The 17031-nt window shown below is 48.5% G+C and overlaps 1 protein-coding gene and 1 long non-coding RNA gene across 8 annotated transcripts in view; both read left to right on the forward strand.

Moving 5' to 3' along the window:
- RIPK2 (receptor interacting serine/threonine kinase 2) overlaps positions 1–12162 on the forward strand; it is a 39816-nt gene extending 27654 nt beyond the window's left edge. For 2 of the 7 annotated variants that reach the window (XM_036337507.1, XM_036337514.1), the window contains 6 exons: positions 3107–3192; positions 6531–6617; positions 7552–7645; positions 9018–9167; positions 10107–10483; positions 11863–12162. In XM_036337507.1, the coding sequence (XP_036193400.1) occupies positions 3107–3192; positions 6531–6617; positions 7552–7645; positions 9018–9167; positions 10107–10444 (755 nt within the window). In that variant the 3' untranslated portion in view covers positions 10445–10483; positions 11863–12162. Of the gene's footprint in view, positions 1–3106; positions 3193–6530; positions 6618–7551; positions 7646–9017; positions 9168–10106; positions 10484–11362 lie in introns of all 7 variants that reach the window. The other 5 variants (XM_036337508.1, XM_036337509.1, XM_036337511.1 and 2 more) reach the window with 5 other exon arrangements.
- Positions 12163–14376: 2214 nt separating this feature from the next.
- LOC118670472 lies at positions 14377–16036 on the forward strand. Its single transcript, XR_004972346.1, has 2 exons — positions 14377–15329; positions 15470–16036. It is a non-coding gene; the product is annotated as an uncharacterized LOC118670472 (long non-coding RNA).
- The last annotated feature ends 995 nt before the right edge of the window (positions 16037–17031 follow it).

Below are 17031 nucleotides of genomic sequence, written 5' to 3' on the forward strand. Positions count from 1 at the left end.
AGGCTGACACTCTCTCCACTGAGCCAAATCAGCCAGGGCCCTGGTTTCTCTTTCAATCAATGGCCCAAACTGGGCACTAAAACTGCTTCTGAAAGATCTGAACTTTCCCTCTGAGGCACCCGCTGTCTTGAGGGGCGGGGCTCCGGGGGCTGCTCCCAGAGACTCGGTTCTCAGAACCAACACTGTTTTCAAAATAATAAATACAGGGACACGCTTCCCTTTTACTCATCCTTCAAGAGTGGATTTGCAGAAGCTAAACAGGCATGATGGTATCATTGCTCTCACAGATAACGCAATGTGTTCGCACATACTCTTATTTTAAGCTTTTCTGTTTTAATTTCTCATATACTAAATAGCAGGAGACACGGCCACATGTGCAGAAGCTCTTGGGGCGCTGGGTCATTGTGAAGAGCCCTGAGCCCTAAGGCTGGAGAGCTGCTCTTAGATGATCATCCTGATGCCTTCTCTTCTCCAAAGTGAAGCTCTCCTTGAGACTTTCCCTCTGGGGGTTTCAAGACACAAAAGAATACATCTCTTCCTCCCTCATTTCTCTTCCTCCCTCAACTTCTAACTGTCAGGGCCTCAGCCCCTCCAGGTCCTCGTCTCCTTGCTCTATACTCTTCCCAGTGTGGCAGGCCTGCTGTGGCCCTGTCCCACCACCTCTGTGTGAGTGACACTTCCCGCCGTGGCCCTGTCCACCACCTCAGTGTGAGTGACACTTCCCGCCATGGCCCTGTCCGCCACCTCAGTGTGAGTGACACTTCCCGCCGTGGCCCTGTCCGCCACCTCAGTGTGAGTGACACTTCCCGCCGTGGCCCTGTCCGCCACCTCAGTGTGAGTGACACTTCCCGCCGTGGCCCTGTCCACCACCTCTGTGTGACGCTCAGTTTTCTACCTGGAGTGCTGGCCTCTCCCTCGAGCAGCAGGTTCATTTTCTCCTAGTGATGATGGTAATTCTGAGTGTTCCCACGTGTGGGCCGCCGGGAACATTGCTGCTGTGACTGCTCACCTGCCCATCTGTGTGAATGTGTTTCCATTTCTCTCAGTAACTATAAGTGAAATTGCTCAGTTTATGATAAATTTATCTGCCATTTTTTTAAAAACTGCCAAACTTTCACAGTGGCTGCATCATTTGTGTTGCCATCAGCAGCGGGAGGACTTGAGGTTGTGTCTGCATTGCTGTCGGCACTTGCTGCTGTCTGCGCTTTAATTGCAGTTCTTTCCGTGGGTATGGAGTGCTATCTCATTGTCGTTTTAATTTGCATTTCCTAATGGCTGATGATGTTAAACCTATTTTCATGTGCTTTTTACTCATTTGTATCTCCCCTTCGATGAAATTTAATTTTTTGCCCATTTTAAATTGGGCCATTTATCTGATTAAGCCGCCCAGCGTTCTTTGTATACTCTAGAGACGCAAGTCCTCCAGCAGACACGTGACATGCAGACGTGATCTGTCTGTCTGTGGCCAGTATTTCATTTTTCTTAATAGTGTCTCTTGAAGAATAAAAGTTTTCAATATTTTGAACTTCATTTGCCAGTTTTGTGTGGACCCTGTTTTTAGGTCATAGCTAAGAATTCTGTGCCCAGCCTAAGGTCATGAAGACTCTCTCCTATATTCCACTTGGGTGCACGTCCATTTCAGGTTAAGTCCACATTTGTTGTGGGTAAGAGTAAGTTTATCTGTGTCCCTGTGGCTCTCCGACTGTCCCAGAGCCACTGGTTGGAATGACGATCCTGTCCCCGTTAAATGTCCTTTTCAATTTTGTCAAAAAGCAGTTGACCATAATTGGAAGGATTTAACTTTAGACTCTCAGTTCTGATTCTGTTCTATTGATCTAGATGCCTATCTTATTTTTTCCATCTCCCTACTCCCCTCCCCTTTCGCAACCATCCGTTTGTTCTCTGTATCTGAGTCTGTTTCTGTTTTGTTTCTGGATTCCCCATGTAAGTGAAATCATATGGCATTTGTCTTTCTCTGTCCTACCTAATTCACTCAGCATAAGACCCTCTGGTCCACCCATGTTGTCTCAGACGGCAAGATGGCATTACTTTGTATGGCTCAGTATATGCTTTCCATTGTGCACTGAACCGCAGCCTGATCCCTTCGTCTGTCAGTGGACACCTATGTGCTTCCATGTCTTGGCTGTTGTAAATAATGTTGCAATGAACACAGAAGTGCACATACCTTTTCAAATTTGTGTTTTTATTTTCTTTGGATAAATATTAGAAGTGGGATTGCAGAGTCATATGGAAATTCCATTTTTAATTTTTTGAGGAACCTCCATACTGCTTTCCACAGGGCTGCACCAATTTACAGTCCCACCAACAGTGCACGAGGGTTCCCTTTTCTCCACATCCTCACCAACACTTCCTATATGTTGATCTTTTTCTTTTTCTTTTTTGCTATTTGTAGATTATTGATGGTCAACATTGGTAGGTGTGAGGTGATGCCTCATTGTGGTTTTAATTTGCATTTCCATGATGATTAGTGGTGCTAAGGATCTTTTCATGTATCTATTTGTCATCTGTATGTCCTCTTTGGAGAAATGTCTGTTCAGGGTCTCTGCCCATTTTCAGTTGGATTGTGTTAAGTTGTATGTGTTTCTTATATATTTTGGATATTAACTCCTTATTGGATAGATTATTTGCAAATAATCTTCTCCCATTGAGTAGGTTGTCTTTTCATTTTGTTGATGGTTTCCTTTGCTGTGCAAAAACTTTTTTGTTTATGTAGTCCCACTTGTTTATTTTTGTTTTTGTTGGCCTTGTCTGAGGAGACATGCTTGGCCTGGGGCCTTTTAGAGAGAGGTATGGGGCATGCTGAGGCTAGATGCTGCTTCTTTAGGAAAATCTGAATATTAAAAAGATATTGCTAAGACTGATATCAAAGAGTTTATTGTCTTATATTTAAGTTTAATCCATTTTAAGTTTACTTTTGTTTGTGGTGTATATATGATATCTGTATGCCTGTAATAAAGTCTGTTAAGACAGTTGGTTGTCATTAGTGGGAAAAATTGACGTAGGCCTTATCAGTTAAATATTATCATTTATATTATTCAATTTAATGACTAGATGCAATCTGAACTCTAATTTTTTTCTTATTTAGAATGTTTAATAGAACTTGAGCCAGTCCTGAGAACATATGAAGAGATAAGTTTTCTTGAAGCTGTTTTGCAACTAAAGAAAACAAAGGTAAATCATTGCTAAATGAAATGCTGGAAATCAGACTTTAAACAACTATATGTTAGTCACGGAGACATTCGATTTAGTTTGTAATTCTTACCTGTGTACTTTTCACAAGTATGGGCTATAGTATTGGGGCGAAGCGTTTATGAGAGGTTATAAATGCTCTCCTTCTGTCACTGAAAGGCTTTTCCATGCCATTCAGATGGCCATCTCCAGATTCCAGGCATTTCCAGAACTCCTATATATTACATTTTAATGTAAAATGTGTCATGACACTTCTCCAAAGAGGACATACAAATGGCCAAGAGACATATGAAAAAAATGCTCAAAGTCACTAATTATCAGAGAGATGCAAATTTAAACAACAATGAGATACCACCTCACACCTGTCAGAATGACTACCATCAACAGATGACAAGTGCTGGCGAGGATGTAAAGAAAAGGGAACCCTCATGCACTGCTGGTGGGAATGCAGACTGGTGCAGCCACTGTGGAAAACACTATGGAGTCTCCTCAAAAACTTAAAAATGGAACTGCCATTTGAGCCAATGATCCCACTTCTAGGAATATATCCTAAGAAACCAGAAACACCAGTCAGAAAGAATGTATGCACCACTATGTTAATAGCAGTGCAACTACAATAGCTAAGATTTGGAAACAGCCCAAGTGCCCATCAGCAGATGAATGGATAAAAAAGCAGTGGTAATTTACACCATGGAATACTGTGCAGCTGTCAAAAAGAAAGAACTCTTATCTTTTAAGGATGGGCCTAGAGAGTATTATACTAAGTGAAATGAGCCAGTTAGAGAAAGACAAGTATCACATGATCTCACTCATATGTGGAATCTTATGAGCAAAATAAACTGATGAACAAAATAGATCCAGAGACATAGAAGCATGGAACAGACTGGTGAATTCCAGAGGGAAGGTGGGGGTGGGTGAGTAGGTGGGGAGTGATTAGCCAGGGAACTTATACGCAAATATGGACACAGACAATAGAGTGGTGAAGGCCTGGGAGGGGCAGGTGCGGGGTGGAGGGGTTCAATGAAAAAAACAAACATGCCCAGCCGAGTGGCTCGGGTTGAGCATCCACCTATGAACCAGGAAGTAACGGTTTGATTCCCAGTCAGGGCACATGCCTGGGTTGCGGACTGGATCCCCAGTGTGAGGTGTGCAGGAGGCAGCCGATCAATGATTCCCTCTCATCATTGATGTTTCTATCTCTCCCTCTCCCTTCCTTTCTGAAATCAATAAAGATATATATATTTTTAAAACCAAGAAAGTGGGCATCTGTAATACTTCCAACAATAAAGAAAAAAAAGAAAGGAAAGAAAATAAGACAGAAGGAAAAAAAAGTGTCATGAATGCCAGTGTGTACAATGAATTCCGTAAATCAACTTTTTAATCCACATGTTATTTCCCTAAAGTCTTCAGAGTAATAGATATCTGGGTTCTTACACTTCTCTTTGTCCAGTGTTCTCAGGCTTTTCTATGATTTATGGTAAGTTAAGCTGCAGGATTTTTATTAAGTGTATTTTATTTTGTGTATTATTTGAGGATTGATACACAAAATGTTTATTTTTTAAATTGCTTTTTGATTTTGTTATCCTACTCACTTGTTGCATAGCCAGTCTGTTGATGTGGATCTAGGACAGTTGTCTTCCTGGCTCTTGCAGATCAGAAAAACTGAAGGGACCCAACACTGCAGGGTTTTCTCAACATTAAAGTTGTTTAAAAGCCACTGTGGTCCTTTCGGGGGCAGAGTAAGCATAGTTTAGCACTTGTTGGGTTTCCTTATGTTGCCTTTGAAATATGATCCAGTTTGCAGGATCGATTGACACAGCCTCTGATGTAGAAGGGACACGCATAAAGGAAACGGCTTCCCTTAACCAAACTAAGAATTGATGGGGACAATACTAGTTAGTGCCTGAGTGTTTTAAGGCACTAACAGCTTACCTTACTGTAAATCACAGAAAAGCCTGAGAACACTGGACAAAGAGAAGTATAAGAACCCAGATATCTATTACTCTGAAGACTTTAGGGAAATAACTAAAGAGAAACTGTGTTAATCCTTTTGATAACTTTTTACTGACTTATCCACTTCTGATAGGTACAGTGTTTTCCAGAACATTCCATCTTATCCACTTCTTAGTAGATACAAACTTCAATAACATTTCTTTTTGCTTTATCTTTTCAGTTCTCTTTTCTCTCCTTATAACTCTCTCTTCTTCTAAGCAGGTGTACCAAAGGATCTGCTTTCTTGGTTTTAAAGTAGAAAAGAACCATTCCAGTTCCTTTGTCCACAAACAACTTATATTAGGATCTATATTTAAAACTGTTAATTTTTAGAAGTCTGGCTTTTTAAATAAAGTAAGTTATATAATTATAAATACCTGAATATCCTATATAATAAAAGGCTAATATGCACATTGACCGAACAGTAGGAATGACCGGTCACTATGACGCACACTGATCACCAGGGGGCAGATGCTCAATGAAGGAGCTGCCCCCTGGTGGTCAGTGCGCTCCAACAGGGGAAGCGCCTCTCAACCAGCAGCCAGGCTCATGGCTGGCAAGCGCAGCGGTGGTGGTGGGAGCCTCTCCCGCCTCCACGGCATCACTAAGAATGTCTGACTGAGCGGGCCTAAGCCATCAGTCAGACATCCCCCAAGGGTTTCCAGACTGCAAGAGGGCACAGGCTGGGCTGAGGGGACCCTCTCCCCAGTACACGAATTATGTGCACCGGGCCTCTAGTCATTTAATAATAGCATCACTTTCATCATTGTTTTTAACTTACTGTATTGTTTTCACTTAGGGTTGTTACAGTTATTCTTTAATTTTTTTAAAAAAATTTTATATTGTGTGGCCTGTGTGTCTCAGTGGTTGAGCATCAACCTATGAACCAGGAGGTCATGGTTCAATTCCTGGTCATGGCACATGCCCTGGTTCCAGGCTCGATCCCCAGTAGGGGGTGTGTAGGAAGAAGCCAATCAGTGATTCTCTTCCATCATTGATGTTTCTCTCTCTCCCTCTCCCTTCCTCTCTGATATCAATAAAATATATATATATATATTTTAATCCTTATATCAGTACTGTGAAACTCGTAGGGCAGGATCTTGTTGCCATCGCACTGGTAAGATCATGGAGGTGCGTGGATGTCAGTGACACAGCACCCACACAGCCAGCCCACATCGGGGCCAGGAATAGAATATAAATTTAATAAGACTTTTCATAAAGAAATTGTTAAAAACAAAGATCACCATTTAGGATAAGCTGATTTGTTAAAGAATTTTACTCATGTGATTTGTTACTCCAGTTAAAGCACATGTATGTGTCTGCTCCAGGTGCAGAGCGCTCTGAGTGCTGTCCACATATGTGACAAGAAATCGGAGGCATCTCTGAACTTCTCTCTAAATCACGGTCCACTAGAGGTAAACAGAACTTCTGTTGATAAACTCAAAATCTGAGAATCTGGGAAAGTCACCCAATCTAACTCCTGGGGAGGTGCTGGGATCTGCCCATGGCCCAGGGCCATGCCCGGCTAGAAATCCCTCATCCAGCCCCTGCTCCTCGCCCAGCCAGCCCTGTGGCCTGTGTGACGCACTGTGTCCCCATGGATCGGCAGGGGGGACGTTGCTCTGGTGGTGCTGGGCCCACCCTGACCGAGCTCTGCGCTGTCCATCTGCCTGTCCTTCCCTCTCCCAGGAGGAGGGAAGGGGAGTGGCACCGTGTGGCTGTGCACGAGGAAAGGGCTCCTGAGGGCATCTCCTCGGGCTCACTGCATCTTGGTCATTTCTCTTCAGAAAACGTATGTCCACTTCACAGACTCAGAAAAGGCTTCAGCGTGAACGCTACAGCACAGCACTGGGCTCTCCATCTGCTGTGCCCACCGTCTCCGCTCAGAGCCACATGCACAGTGTAGACAGAGAGGACAGATAGCACCGGCAAGCCCGGCCCCGAGGGCGGAAGCCTGGTGGAGGCGCAGCCATGCTCCACCACTTCTGTGGGCCCTGTGCGGGTGGGGCGTGGGCAGAAAGGGGAGGCGCCTGCTCTACATCAGCCGGGAACCAGAGTTGCAGATTTCAAATTTCTCATCAACTGTACAGAGCCTCTAAGATCATATAGCAAATACTGGAAAAGTTATCATTTCTAATATGTTATCATTCACCCCCCAATTTAAGTTGATTTTAAAAATCAGGTTTTTTGTTTATTTGATATATGTGGCTTTTTACTTTGTAAGGTGTAACTGTCATTTTGATTCTTTGTTTATAATAAGCCACAAGCAAGAACTGTTTAGAAATTAAAGATGTATAACTTTTGAATGATTTTTCTTTAGCCTAAATCGTGTGTCCCTGTTCACCTCAGGAATCCTGTGGATCCTCTCAGTGTCATAAAAGTAGCGGTTCTCCCAGAGCCGCCAGATCCCTGTGCGCTGCTCAGCACGATGGCCTTGTGTCTGGTACGTACGGTTTGTCGTCGGTTTGGCTCACAGGTTTCCACTTTCTTTCAAGCTGATATTCTTGCAAACAATCACAGTGTGTGTGGCACGTGTCTCCCATTGGCACCCATGACGCATGTTCACAAAGGGACAGATAGTACAGCGTCCTGGGATGTTCAGGAGACCCCTCCCGTGTGGAAGGCATGCTGCGGGGCAGCACAGGAAAATACGGACAGCCTCGGGAGAGGGAGGAGCAGTGTGTCTGCGTGTGCACAGTGTGGCCGCAGCGGGTGCAGGGGAGGTGACAGGGCTGTGGGTTGGGGGAGGGCGTCTTCACAGCAGCCTGAGGGGCTCTGGGTCCACGGTCAGGAGCTGCACGTCCGCGGCTGGAAGCAGGTGTTTTGATCAGTGTTTTCCTGTTGCTCTGCTCGGCTCTGCCATCACGAAGAACTTGCTGGCGGGGGCTGAAGCTGTCCTTACGAAGGGTGGGTAATGGGTGGGCGTTCCAGGCCGAGCCACAGCGTCGGGGCTCGGATTCGCAGGGCAGGGCGCATGGACGGGGAGGCCAGGTGTGGCGAGGCCGACCAGGGTGGGGAGCCATCACTACACGCTTCTGAGCAAGGGAGTGACGGGATGAAATCCTTTGCTTTAGGAAGAGTCCTTCCGGCCGGACTCTAGGCTACTTGGGGAGAGCAAGGAGACGAGGTGGGGGAACAGCTGGGAGACTTGGTCTGTTGCTGCAGCACAGCCACAGCGGGGGGCTAGGAGGCCTGACCAGAGCACAGGAGGGGGTGGGGGTGCTGTCTCCGATAGGGTGAGGCCCCTCCTCACTGGCAGGAGGGATGGAGAAGCCAGGACTGCCAGAGCATTGGTGCTAGTCACTAGAACGGGTTCTAGAGTTAAGGTGAGCAGTTCAGTTTTTAATGTTTTTTAACGAGGTGTTCAGCAGCATGCATGAGGGCGCTGTCCAGTTGGCTGCTTAAAATGTGAGACCGAGGTTCCATGAAGTCAGAAAAGGTAATTACACGGACTTGGGAAGAGGTGACCACTGAGGCCTGCGGTGGCGAGGGTAACCAAGGAGAGCATAGGAAACACGTCACACACCGAGTCAGAGGACAGTTCAAAGTGCGGAGACGCAGAGGAGGGAGGGGCGACATGGAGAAGTAAAATCCCATGATGTGTCCCTTACATGGGACAGACAGACAGCGAGAGTGTGGCAGGACATTCGGTGTGACCCTCCTGGCCTAAGCAGTTACTTGCAGAATCAGGTGGACATGCAGCGCAAGCAGCAGTGCAGTGGACACTGCGTGCCCTCCCCGGTGTCGCCCTGCTGACAGCTGAGCTGCAGGAGGAACTAAGGATATCCTCCCCCAGTAGCAACATTGTCTTTCAGGAAAAACCCCGGACCTTTCCACCCTGCTCCCCCGCCCGGCCAATCACAGCTGGGATGACGTGTCTGCGGCTCAGACGGCCCTGATCTGTGACCATGAGACCGCCCCGCGCTCTTTGGCAGTACACCCCCTCTCCGCCGAGGGGAACTCAGGTAATTCCTGCTGCGAGACACCTCTCCACTCTGCCCAGTAGGTCTGCCACGTCAGGGCTACTGTCTTCACTCTCCCAATGTGGGGACACGGACATTCTGAAGTCGGGAAGCACTTCCAGCCCAAGCACCAGGGGCTGTGAGGTCACAGCTCAGGGGCCAGCGCGTGGTCACAGCTCAGGGTCGTACAGTCACAGCTCAGGGGCCGGCACATGGTCACAGCTCAGGGTTGTGCGGTCACAGCTCAGGGTCGTGCGGTCACAGCTCAGGGGCCGGCACGTGGTCACAGCTCAGGGTCGTGCGGTCACAGCTCAGGGTCGTGTGGTCACAGCTCAGGGTCGTGCGGTCACAGCTCAGGGGCCGGCACGTGGTCACAGCTCAGGGGCCGGTGCATGGTCACAGCTCAGGGGCCGGCACGTGGTCACAGCTCAGGGGCCGGTGCATGGTCACAGCTCAGGGTCGTGCGGTCACAGCTCAGGGTCGTGCGGTCACAGCTCAGGGGCCGTGCGGTCACAGCTCCGGGGCCGGAGCATGGTCACAGCTCAGGCTCGTGCGGTCACAGCTCAGGGGCCGATTCCTCACGGTCTGGGGAGGGGAAAATGGCTGGGCCCAGGTGTGACCGAATACATTACTAAAGGCAAAGTTGCTTTTGTTTATCTAACAAACATGCAGGTATCTTTTACACATTTTTTTAAAACTTAAAAAAAGGTTTTGCCCCATGATTTATAGCAGATAAAAAGGAGTGCTTTTTCAGGAGGGATGAGAAGAAATAAGTCAGATATCTGTTTACTGAAAATTAACAGCATCTCCCCAAAGTACTGGTTTCCTATTAGCACAGTCACAGTAAAGACAGGTTTTATGCCTCCTCATTTCTTTTTCATCTTGTTTTCTTCATTGCACGTGTCTGTCCTCACCTTTTACCTGTCCCCTGGCTCTGTGCAGAGCGATTGCAGCCTGGGGTGGCCCAGCAGTGGATCCAGAGCAAAAGGGAGGATGTCGTGAGCCAGATGACCGAGGCCTGCCTCAACCAGGCGCTGGACGCCCTGCTGTCCCGGGACCTGATCATGAAGGAGGACTACGAACTCATCAGCACCAAACCCACGAGGACCGCCAAAGTCAGGCAGTTACTGGACACCACTGACATCCAGGGAGAGGAATTTGCCAGAGTCATAGTGCAGAAGCTGAAGGACAACAAGCAGATGGGCCTCCAGCCCTACCCGGAAATACTGCCCGCTTCTCGGTCGCCATCGTTACTCTTATTTCAAAATAAAAGCTTATAGGGGACTCTTTTTCAAGAAGAACAGTCAGCTTATTAAAAGGTATTTTATATTTCTCTTGCCCTGATCAGATTGTTTTTATGAAATCCACGTGAGTCTTAGTAGCTTCAATGAAGTTTCTCCTTCATGTAAATATTAGTCTTCTCCATGACATTACAGTCTTTTTAAAATTAAAATAGTAGAAAGTATGCATTTTGCTACATAGTTCAATTTTTGTCTCTTTGGTTAATTGAAGCTTTTTTTGGTTTTATTTATTTTTATTGATTTTAGAGAGAGGGGGAGAGGAGAGCGAGAGGGAGGGAGAAACATCGATTGGTTGCCTCCCATTCGCACCCTGACTGGGGATCGAATCTGAAACCTAGGTATGTGCCTGCCTGGGAATCAAACCCGCAGCCTGTTTTTGGAGCATGGACCAGTGCTCCCACCAGCCGAGCCACCACCGGCTGGGCGGTTGAAGCTGTTCTCCAGTGTAATATTGTGCACTTCCTGTACACGGTGATTGTTGGCATCAGGCGTGTCCATGGAGGCACTCACGTTCACTCTGGGGTCTGCACGGCTTGTCTGAGCTGTGGCTGGCGTCTGCACTGCGCCCTCTACACTCACCAGAGCACACGGCCTTCTGACTGGCCGTCCAGCTCATGTCCTCTCCCACAGGCTGTGCATTAGATTCTTGTCCAGAATACATTTTTGTTTTTAATATATTTTTATTGATTTGGAGAAAGGGAGAGGGAGAAACATCAATGATGAGAGAAAACCATTGATCGGGTGCCGCCTGCAACTCAGGCATGTGCCCTGACCAGGAATCAAACCGTGACCTGCTGGTTCATAGGTCGACACTCAACCATTGAGCCACGCCGGCCGGGCCAGATTACGTTTTTAAATGTTATTTATTGAATTCTTCTTTTAAAACTTGTTTCACAGGTAAAACAATGCAAAGTATATAAAGAAAAATATTAATCTTTCAACATATGTTTCTACCTCCATTTCTGACCTCAGCCAACAACCTGGGCATGGACAGGTGCTGGTCCTTGCCTCCTCCCGGAGCAACCTCCTCGCCCATCCTCCTTAACTGCTGCGTAATACCACCAGGGAGCCTTTTTTCTTTTCCCTTTTTTTTAATGTGTTTTATAGATTTTTAGAGAGAGTGGAAGGGAGAGAGATAGAGAAATAGCAACATTGATGAGAGAGAACCATCGATTGGCTGCCTCCTGCACGCCCCCTACTGGGGATCGAGCCTACAACCCTGGCATGTGCCCTGACCTCTTGGTTCCTGGGTTGATGCTCAACCACTGAGCCACACTGACTGGGTGGCTTTTTTCTTTTTTTTAAGATATAGTGTGGGTTCTTTTTTGGCTAATTGGGTTATGTCACTAAGTGAAAATGTACAAGGAATAATGCCCTTTTCTGAAAATGTTTATCAGCAATGTCAGCAAACAGTGTGAACAGGACAAATTCGAAAGCACCACACCCACAGTGTGAAAAAATGAGGAAAAGCAGAAATGACTGATGGCGTTGAGGCAACGAAGTATTTTATTAAAATTATAAGAATGTGTATTTCCATCTCCATGTTGGAGCTTGACATTCACCGGTGGTGCCTCGAGAAAATGGAAATTAACGTGAGAGACGGAAGCAGTGTGTGAGTTGTCTGTTATTACGCCGATCATTTTTAAAGTGCGAGGATAAAGATTCAATTTGAGAAATAAATTGAGAAAAAAAGCGTCTTTTCTTTTGAAGGTTTTCCCCTTTCTGTATACATATTCCAGAATTTTAATTATTTTAAATCTTGATGGTTTCCAATTGGCCTTTTATATTGGTTTGATGATGTGGTGATCTAATTGGTAAAGTGAACTTTGCCCTGGGTCTTCCATTCTGCATAGTTCTAAACACTCGGCCTTCCAGCCGCTCTGTGTGCATGTGGCCTTGCGCAGCAGCCATTGTCTCCCATGATTTAACATAAGGGAGCATGTAGCCATGCACAGATCACCACGCATGGTGAGTAAGAAGATGGAGACGAGGGTTCAGGGGGCCTGCAGTCAGCCTCGTAGACCTGCTGCCACCCCTGTGGCCAGGTTTCATTGTAGCCCGTGTGCAGCGTGATGATTAGGGAAAGGGTGACGGGTGTGCAGTGGGTGTGTTTAGGGAAAGGGTGACGGGTGTGCAGTAGGTGTGTTTTGGGAAAGGGTGACGGGTGTGCAGTACGTGTGTTTAGGGAACGGGTGACGGGTGTGCAGTGGGTGTGTTTTGGGAACGGGTGACGGGTGTGCAGTGGGTGTGTTTAGGGAACGGGTGACGGGTGTGCAGTGGGTGTGTTTTGGGAACGGGTGACGGGTGTGCAGTGGGTGTGTTTAGGGAAAGGGTGACGGGTGTGCAGTGGGTGTGTTTTGGGAACGGGTGACGGGTGTGCAGTGGGTGTGTTTAGGGAACGGGTGACGGGTGTGCAGTGGGTGTGTTTAGGGAACGGGTGACGGGTGTGCAGTGGGTGTGTTTAGGGAACGGGTGACGGGTGTGCAGTGGGTGTGTTTAGGGAACGGGTGACGGGTGTGCAGTGGGTGTGTTTTGGGAACGGGTGACGGGTGTGCAGTGGGTGTGTTTTGGGAACGGGTGACGGGTGTGCAGTGGGTGTGTTTTGGGAACGGGTGACGGGTGTGCAGTGGGTGTGTTTAGGGAAAGGGTGACGGGTGTGCAGTGGGTGTATTTAGGGAACGGGTGACGGGTGTGCAGTGGGTGTGTTTAGGGAACGGGTGACGGGTGTGCAGTGGGTGTGTTTAGGGAAAGGGTGACGGGTGTGCAGTGGGTGTGTTTAGGGAACGGGTGACACATATGCCGAGTGTAACAGGTCAGATGAGAAGCAGGCCTAGCATGGAGAAGGTGCATTTGAATGTCTTTTTAGTGGTAGCTCCATGGGATGAGCTGGAGACAGATGAGGGCAAGACCCTGCAGGTGCAGCCGCAGCTGGGCTGCCCGTGGCCTGCGGACCCGGCACTCTATGATGTCAGGGGCGCTTGGTGACGTTGAGGGCTGCTGAGGCCTGCGGATCTGGCGCTCGCTGGCCTTGGGGCCTGTGGTCTGGAAGTTCTTCAGTTCTTCCTCCACCTTCTAGTTAAGTCACAGAGATGTCACAGCGTCACCTTTAACCCCCTTGTTGACAAACAGAGAACAGGCTTCAGGCTCAGACCTTCAGCCACAACATAACAACGATCTTTTCATTTTTTAAAATTGTACTTTGTTTGAAAACGACCTTCTACATCTGACACTGGTAGTAGTTTTCTGTGTGTAACATGTAAAGGTTCACGTACAATATTGACGACAAGGGAGCTGAGTGCCGAGGTCTGTGTGGTCCAGGCGGGGCCCCTCGGCAGGAGGACGCCGGGTTAGGGTGCAGTTGCTCCGGGAGGGTCCTCACAGTCCGGAACCCCCTGTGTTCCCTGGAGGAGGCTGGGGACAGCACTGCGCACTGGGTGAGGGCAGAGCCCCGAGCGGGCACCGCACGCCTGGGCGGCACTGGTGGAGCTGGATGTGCAGACCCATGGCCGCCCGACCTCTGTCAGCTGGGGCGGGGGCACGGCCAGGAATGGCCAGAATGGTGTTAAAAGCAGGAGATTTGTGCACGAGACAGTTTCTCTTAGGGGCCACTTCTGTTTCCTGCAGGCTGGGAACAGATCTGATTAGAACATTTCACATTTTGCATCCAACTTGAATTCCAAGAACAATGTTGTCACACTTTGTATTTTAGGAAGATCACGTAACATGAGAGCGCGCTCACTAGGCCGGGAGCCACAGTTCAGCTCTCCACGGAGGAAGACGGGCGGGGGGTGCCTCGGAAGGGAGCAGTGCGAGGCCAGGAGCAGGCTGAGCTGAGGCCACGAGGGAGCTGGCCTCCAGGAAGGCCAGGCCGCTGCTCACTGTACCCCCCCCCCCCCCCCGGCACTGACCCTCTGCCACCCCACCTCCCAGACAGACACTGATTTATGCAGAAAAACACGACCATCGGGAGAGCAGAAGCAGGGTGTGTTCGCGGTTAGCCATCTCACAAGCATCTCCGTCGAAGCAGAACGTTTCTCCTCTAAAACCGCACGCACCTCCCACGCCCCGAGCCTGGTTCCCCACGCCACCCTGTGTCTCCAGGGACCATTTTCCTCTCAAACCTCTAGGTTCCTTCCAAAGCCTTCGCTTCGCCCGCCCCTCCCTCCTAGTCCTCTTCCTGGAAAAGGGTTCTCATGCCGCATCCTCATTGATTTCCTTCTTCATCACTTACAGTCTGATGCCATAGGGGGACCGAGTCCCTGGTGGACAGGAGCAAGCATGCCTGGATGTGCCTCAGAGTCCTCCACAGGGCTGTGCGGCAGGACATTCCTCTCAGACTCCCGCTGATGGCAGGAGCTGCCACTCACACAGCCCTCACCCAGCTGTGCCGCCTCCCCCGAGGGCTGTGTCCCCCTCTGACAGCTGTGTCTCCCCTCCCCCTGATGGCTGTGTCCCTCTCCCCCCATAGCTGTGTCCCCCTCCCCCTCCCTCCAAGGGCTGTGTCCCTCTGAAGAATGGGCCCTTCCCTGGTAAGCTATCGCCAACACAGTGGTCCGTCCATATCGCTAACACACGGAGAGCCACGTACCAGCAGTCAGTGTCACTGTTGAATTGACATTTAACTGTCAGCCAAAAACCTTCTATCATGATGTTTTTGCCTTTCTTCTTTTTTTTACACTTAGAACTAGAGGCCCAGCGCATGATTAAATCGAGTACATGTAGGGTCCCATAGGCCTACCTGCCATCAGGTCCATGTCTGCCGCCCCGCGACGCCTCACAAACTCCGCAGACGCTGCCGGCACCCCGTGATGCTCCAGAAGTCCCACCCACCGTGGCCGCTGCGGGACCCACAATGCACCTCCTGGTGAGTCCGGTAGTTGGTCGTGAGGCTGTGTCCCCCTTTGGCCTTTTATGATAGAGATTGAGTTGGGTTTTCAGGTCCACAGATAACACTTCGCCTTTATCCCCCTTAAACTAACTTTCCTAATTTGATCCCATCCCTAGATCCAGTCACTCAATATAATTTGATTTCTGGATCTGGAATCTCCCAGCTGGTCACACACAGAGCTGACAGCGTTGCCTTTTAAAATTAGGATGTTGGATGGGCCAAGGACAAAGTCTGCAGGTGCCACAGGCTTCCTCCCAACTCAGCAAAGCTCAGTGGTCACCACTGTTTAGGCACAACCGTCCAACACTAATGATTGTGACTGAGGCGGTTAAAGTGCGGACATATTATTATTCATCATCAAAGAATGTGGGAGCTATAAGTGTAACCAAAACAATCTCTATTTCCAGGTCAGTTTTGAAAGCATTGGCTTGTTTGTGTGTGTGTGTGTTGTTTTGTTTTCATTTAAAATGTATATTTTGATGTCAGCACATTATTTTGACAATGAGGGTATTAAATATTAAAGGGCCCTTCTCCTCTCACATAGAAACAGAAGCACTGCTCAAGCTCTGCCTGTGACACCCTTGTAGAAAGAATCCCCAAATTCAACATTGGAAAACAAACAAATCTTGGAAAATTAAAGATTAAACAGAAAACAACCCTAAAACCTTAAGTAATATTTTAGAGAGATTTGTGTGTGTGTATCTTTAAAACTAGAAATTACTATGCAATAGACACACCTGTGAATCTGGGAAAGTTCTGAACTATGACCCTCAAGGTAACAACCCCAAAACTTCATTCTTGACAGCTGTCCCACTTCCCCTTGGACGCCCGACCCCGCAACCCGGCGTCTGCCCAGGTGGCAGCCCAAGGCCACCTGCCTCCATCGGCTTGATTCCTCCTGAGGACATTCAGAGGCCTGAGCTGGGACCTCCAGGCCTTTCCGCTGGGTCTCAGAGTCCCCGCTAGTGACAGTGCCCCCCACCCCCCTCTCCGCCCAGACCAGTGCCCCCCACACTGCCCCAAGGCTGTTGCTGTGGCTGCGGGCTGAGCTCACTAAGAAAGGCTGGGCTGGCAGGATGGCCACACCCTCTTTCCCACCTCTGCCCTCAGTAGATGGTGTGTTGAGTGTTTCCTTCCCACGACCCGCGTGGGTCAGGGTTCAGGAACTGGAAGCAGAGCCGCACACAAATGAATATGAAAAGACAAGAGATAATTTGGAAATATTGGGGGACCAGGCGGGCAAGTCCAACTCAAGGGGAAGGACTTCCTCCCGTGCTCAGACCTCACCAAGCTTTTATTGATCTGGGATGCACCCATAGCATAGCCCTTAGGCAAGTGACCCCCTGCAACAGGCAGACTAGCCCATCAGCAAGGATTTACATAATAATAAATGGGGGAGTAGTTTCAGCTACCACTGCCTGGACAAACAGAGGTGGCGCCTAGCTCCAGCCTTTGCTAGGGCTTCAAAGGCACCCAGCCTTCAGGGGGTTCTCTGTCTATGTTTATCAGATAGTGAAGGCAATAAACAGTTTCCCACAATGGTGCACAGTTTAAAGAGACAAGAAAACAAAGTTGGGAAGTGAACCATCTGCAGTTTGGGGGACAGAGCCGTGCAAACATAGGAGAGGGAGCTCCCCCAGCCTCCCGAGAAGGTTAAAGGACTCAGAATTCTCCATCT

Source organism: Myotis myotis, unplaced genomic scaffold, assembly GCF_014108235.1.
Source record: "Myotis myotis isolate mMyoMyo1 unplaced genomic scaffold, mMyoMyo1.p scaffold_m19_p_16, whole genome shotgun sequence".
Classification (NCBI taxonomy): Eukaryota; Metazoa; Chordata; class Mammalia; order Chiroptera; family Vespertilionidae; genus Myotis; species Myotis myotis.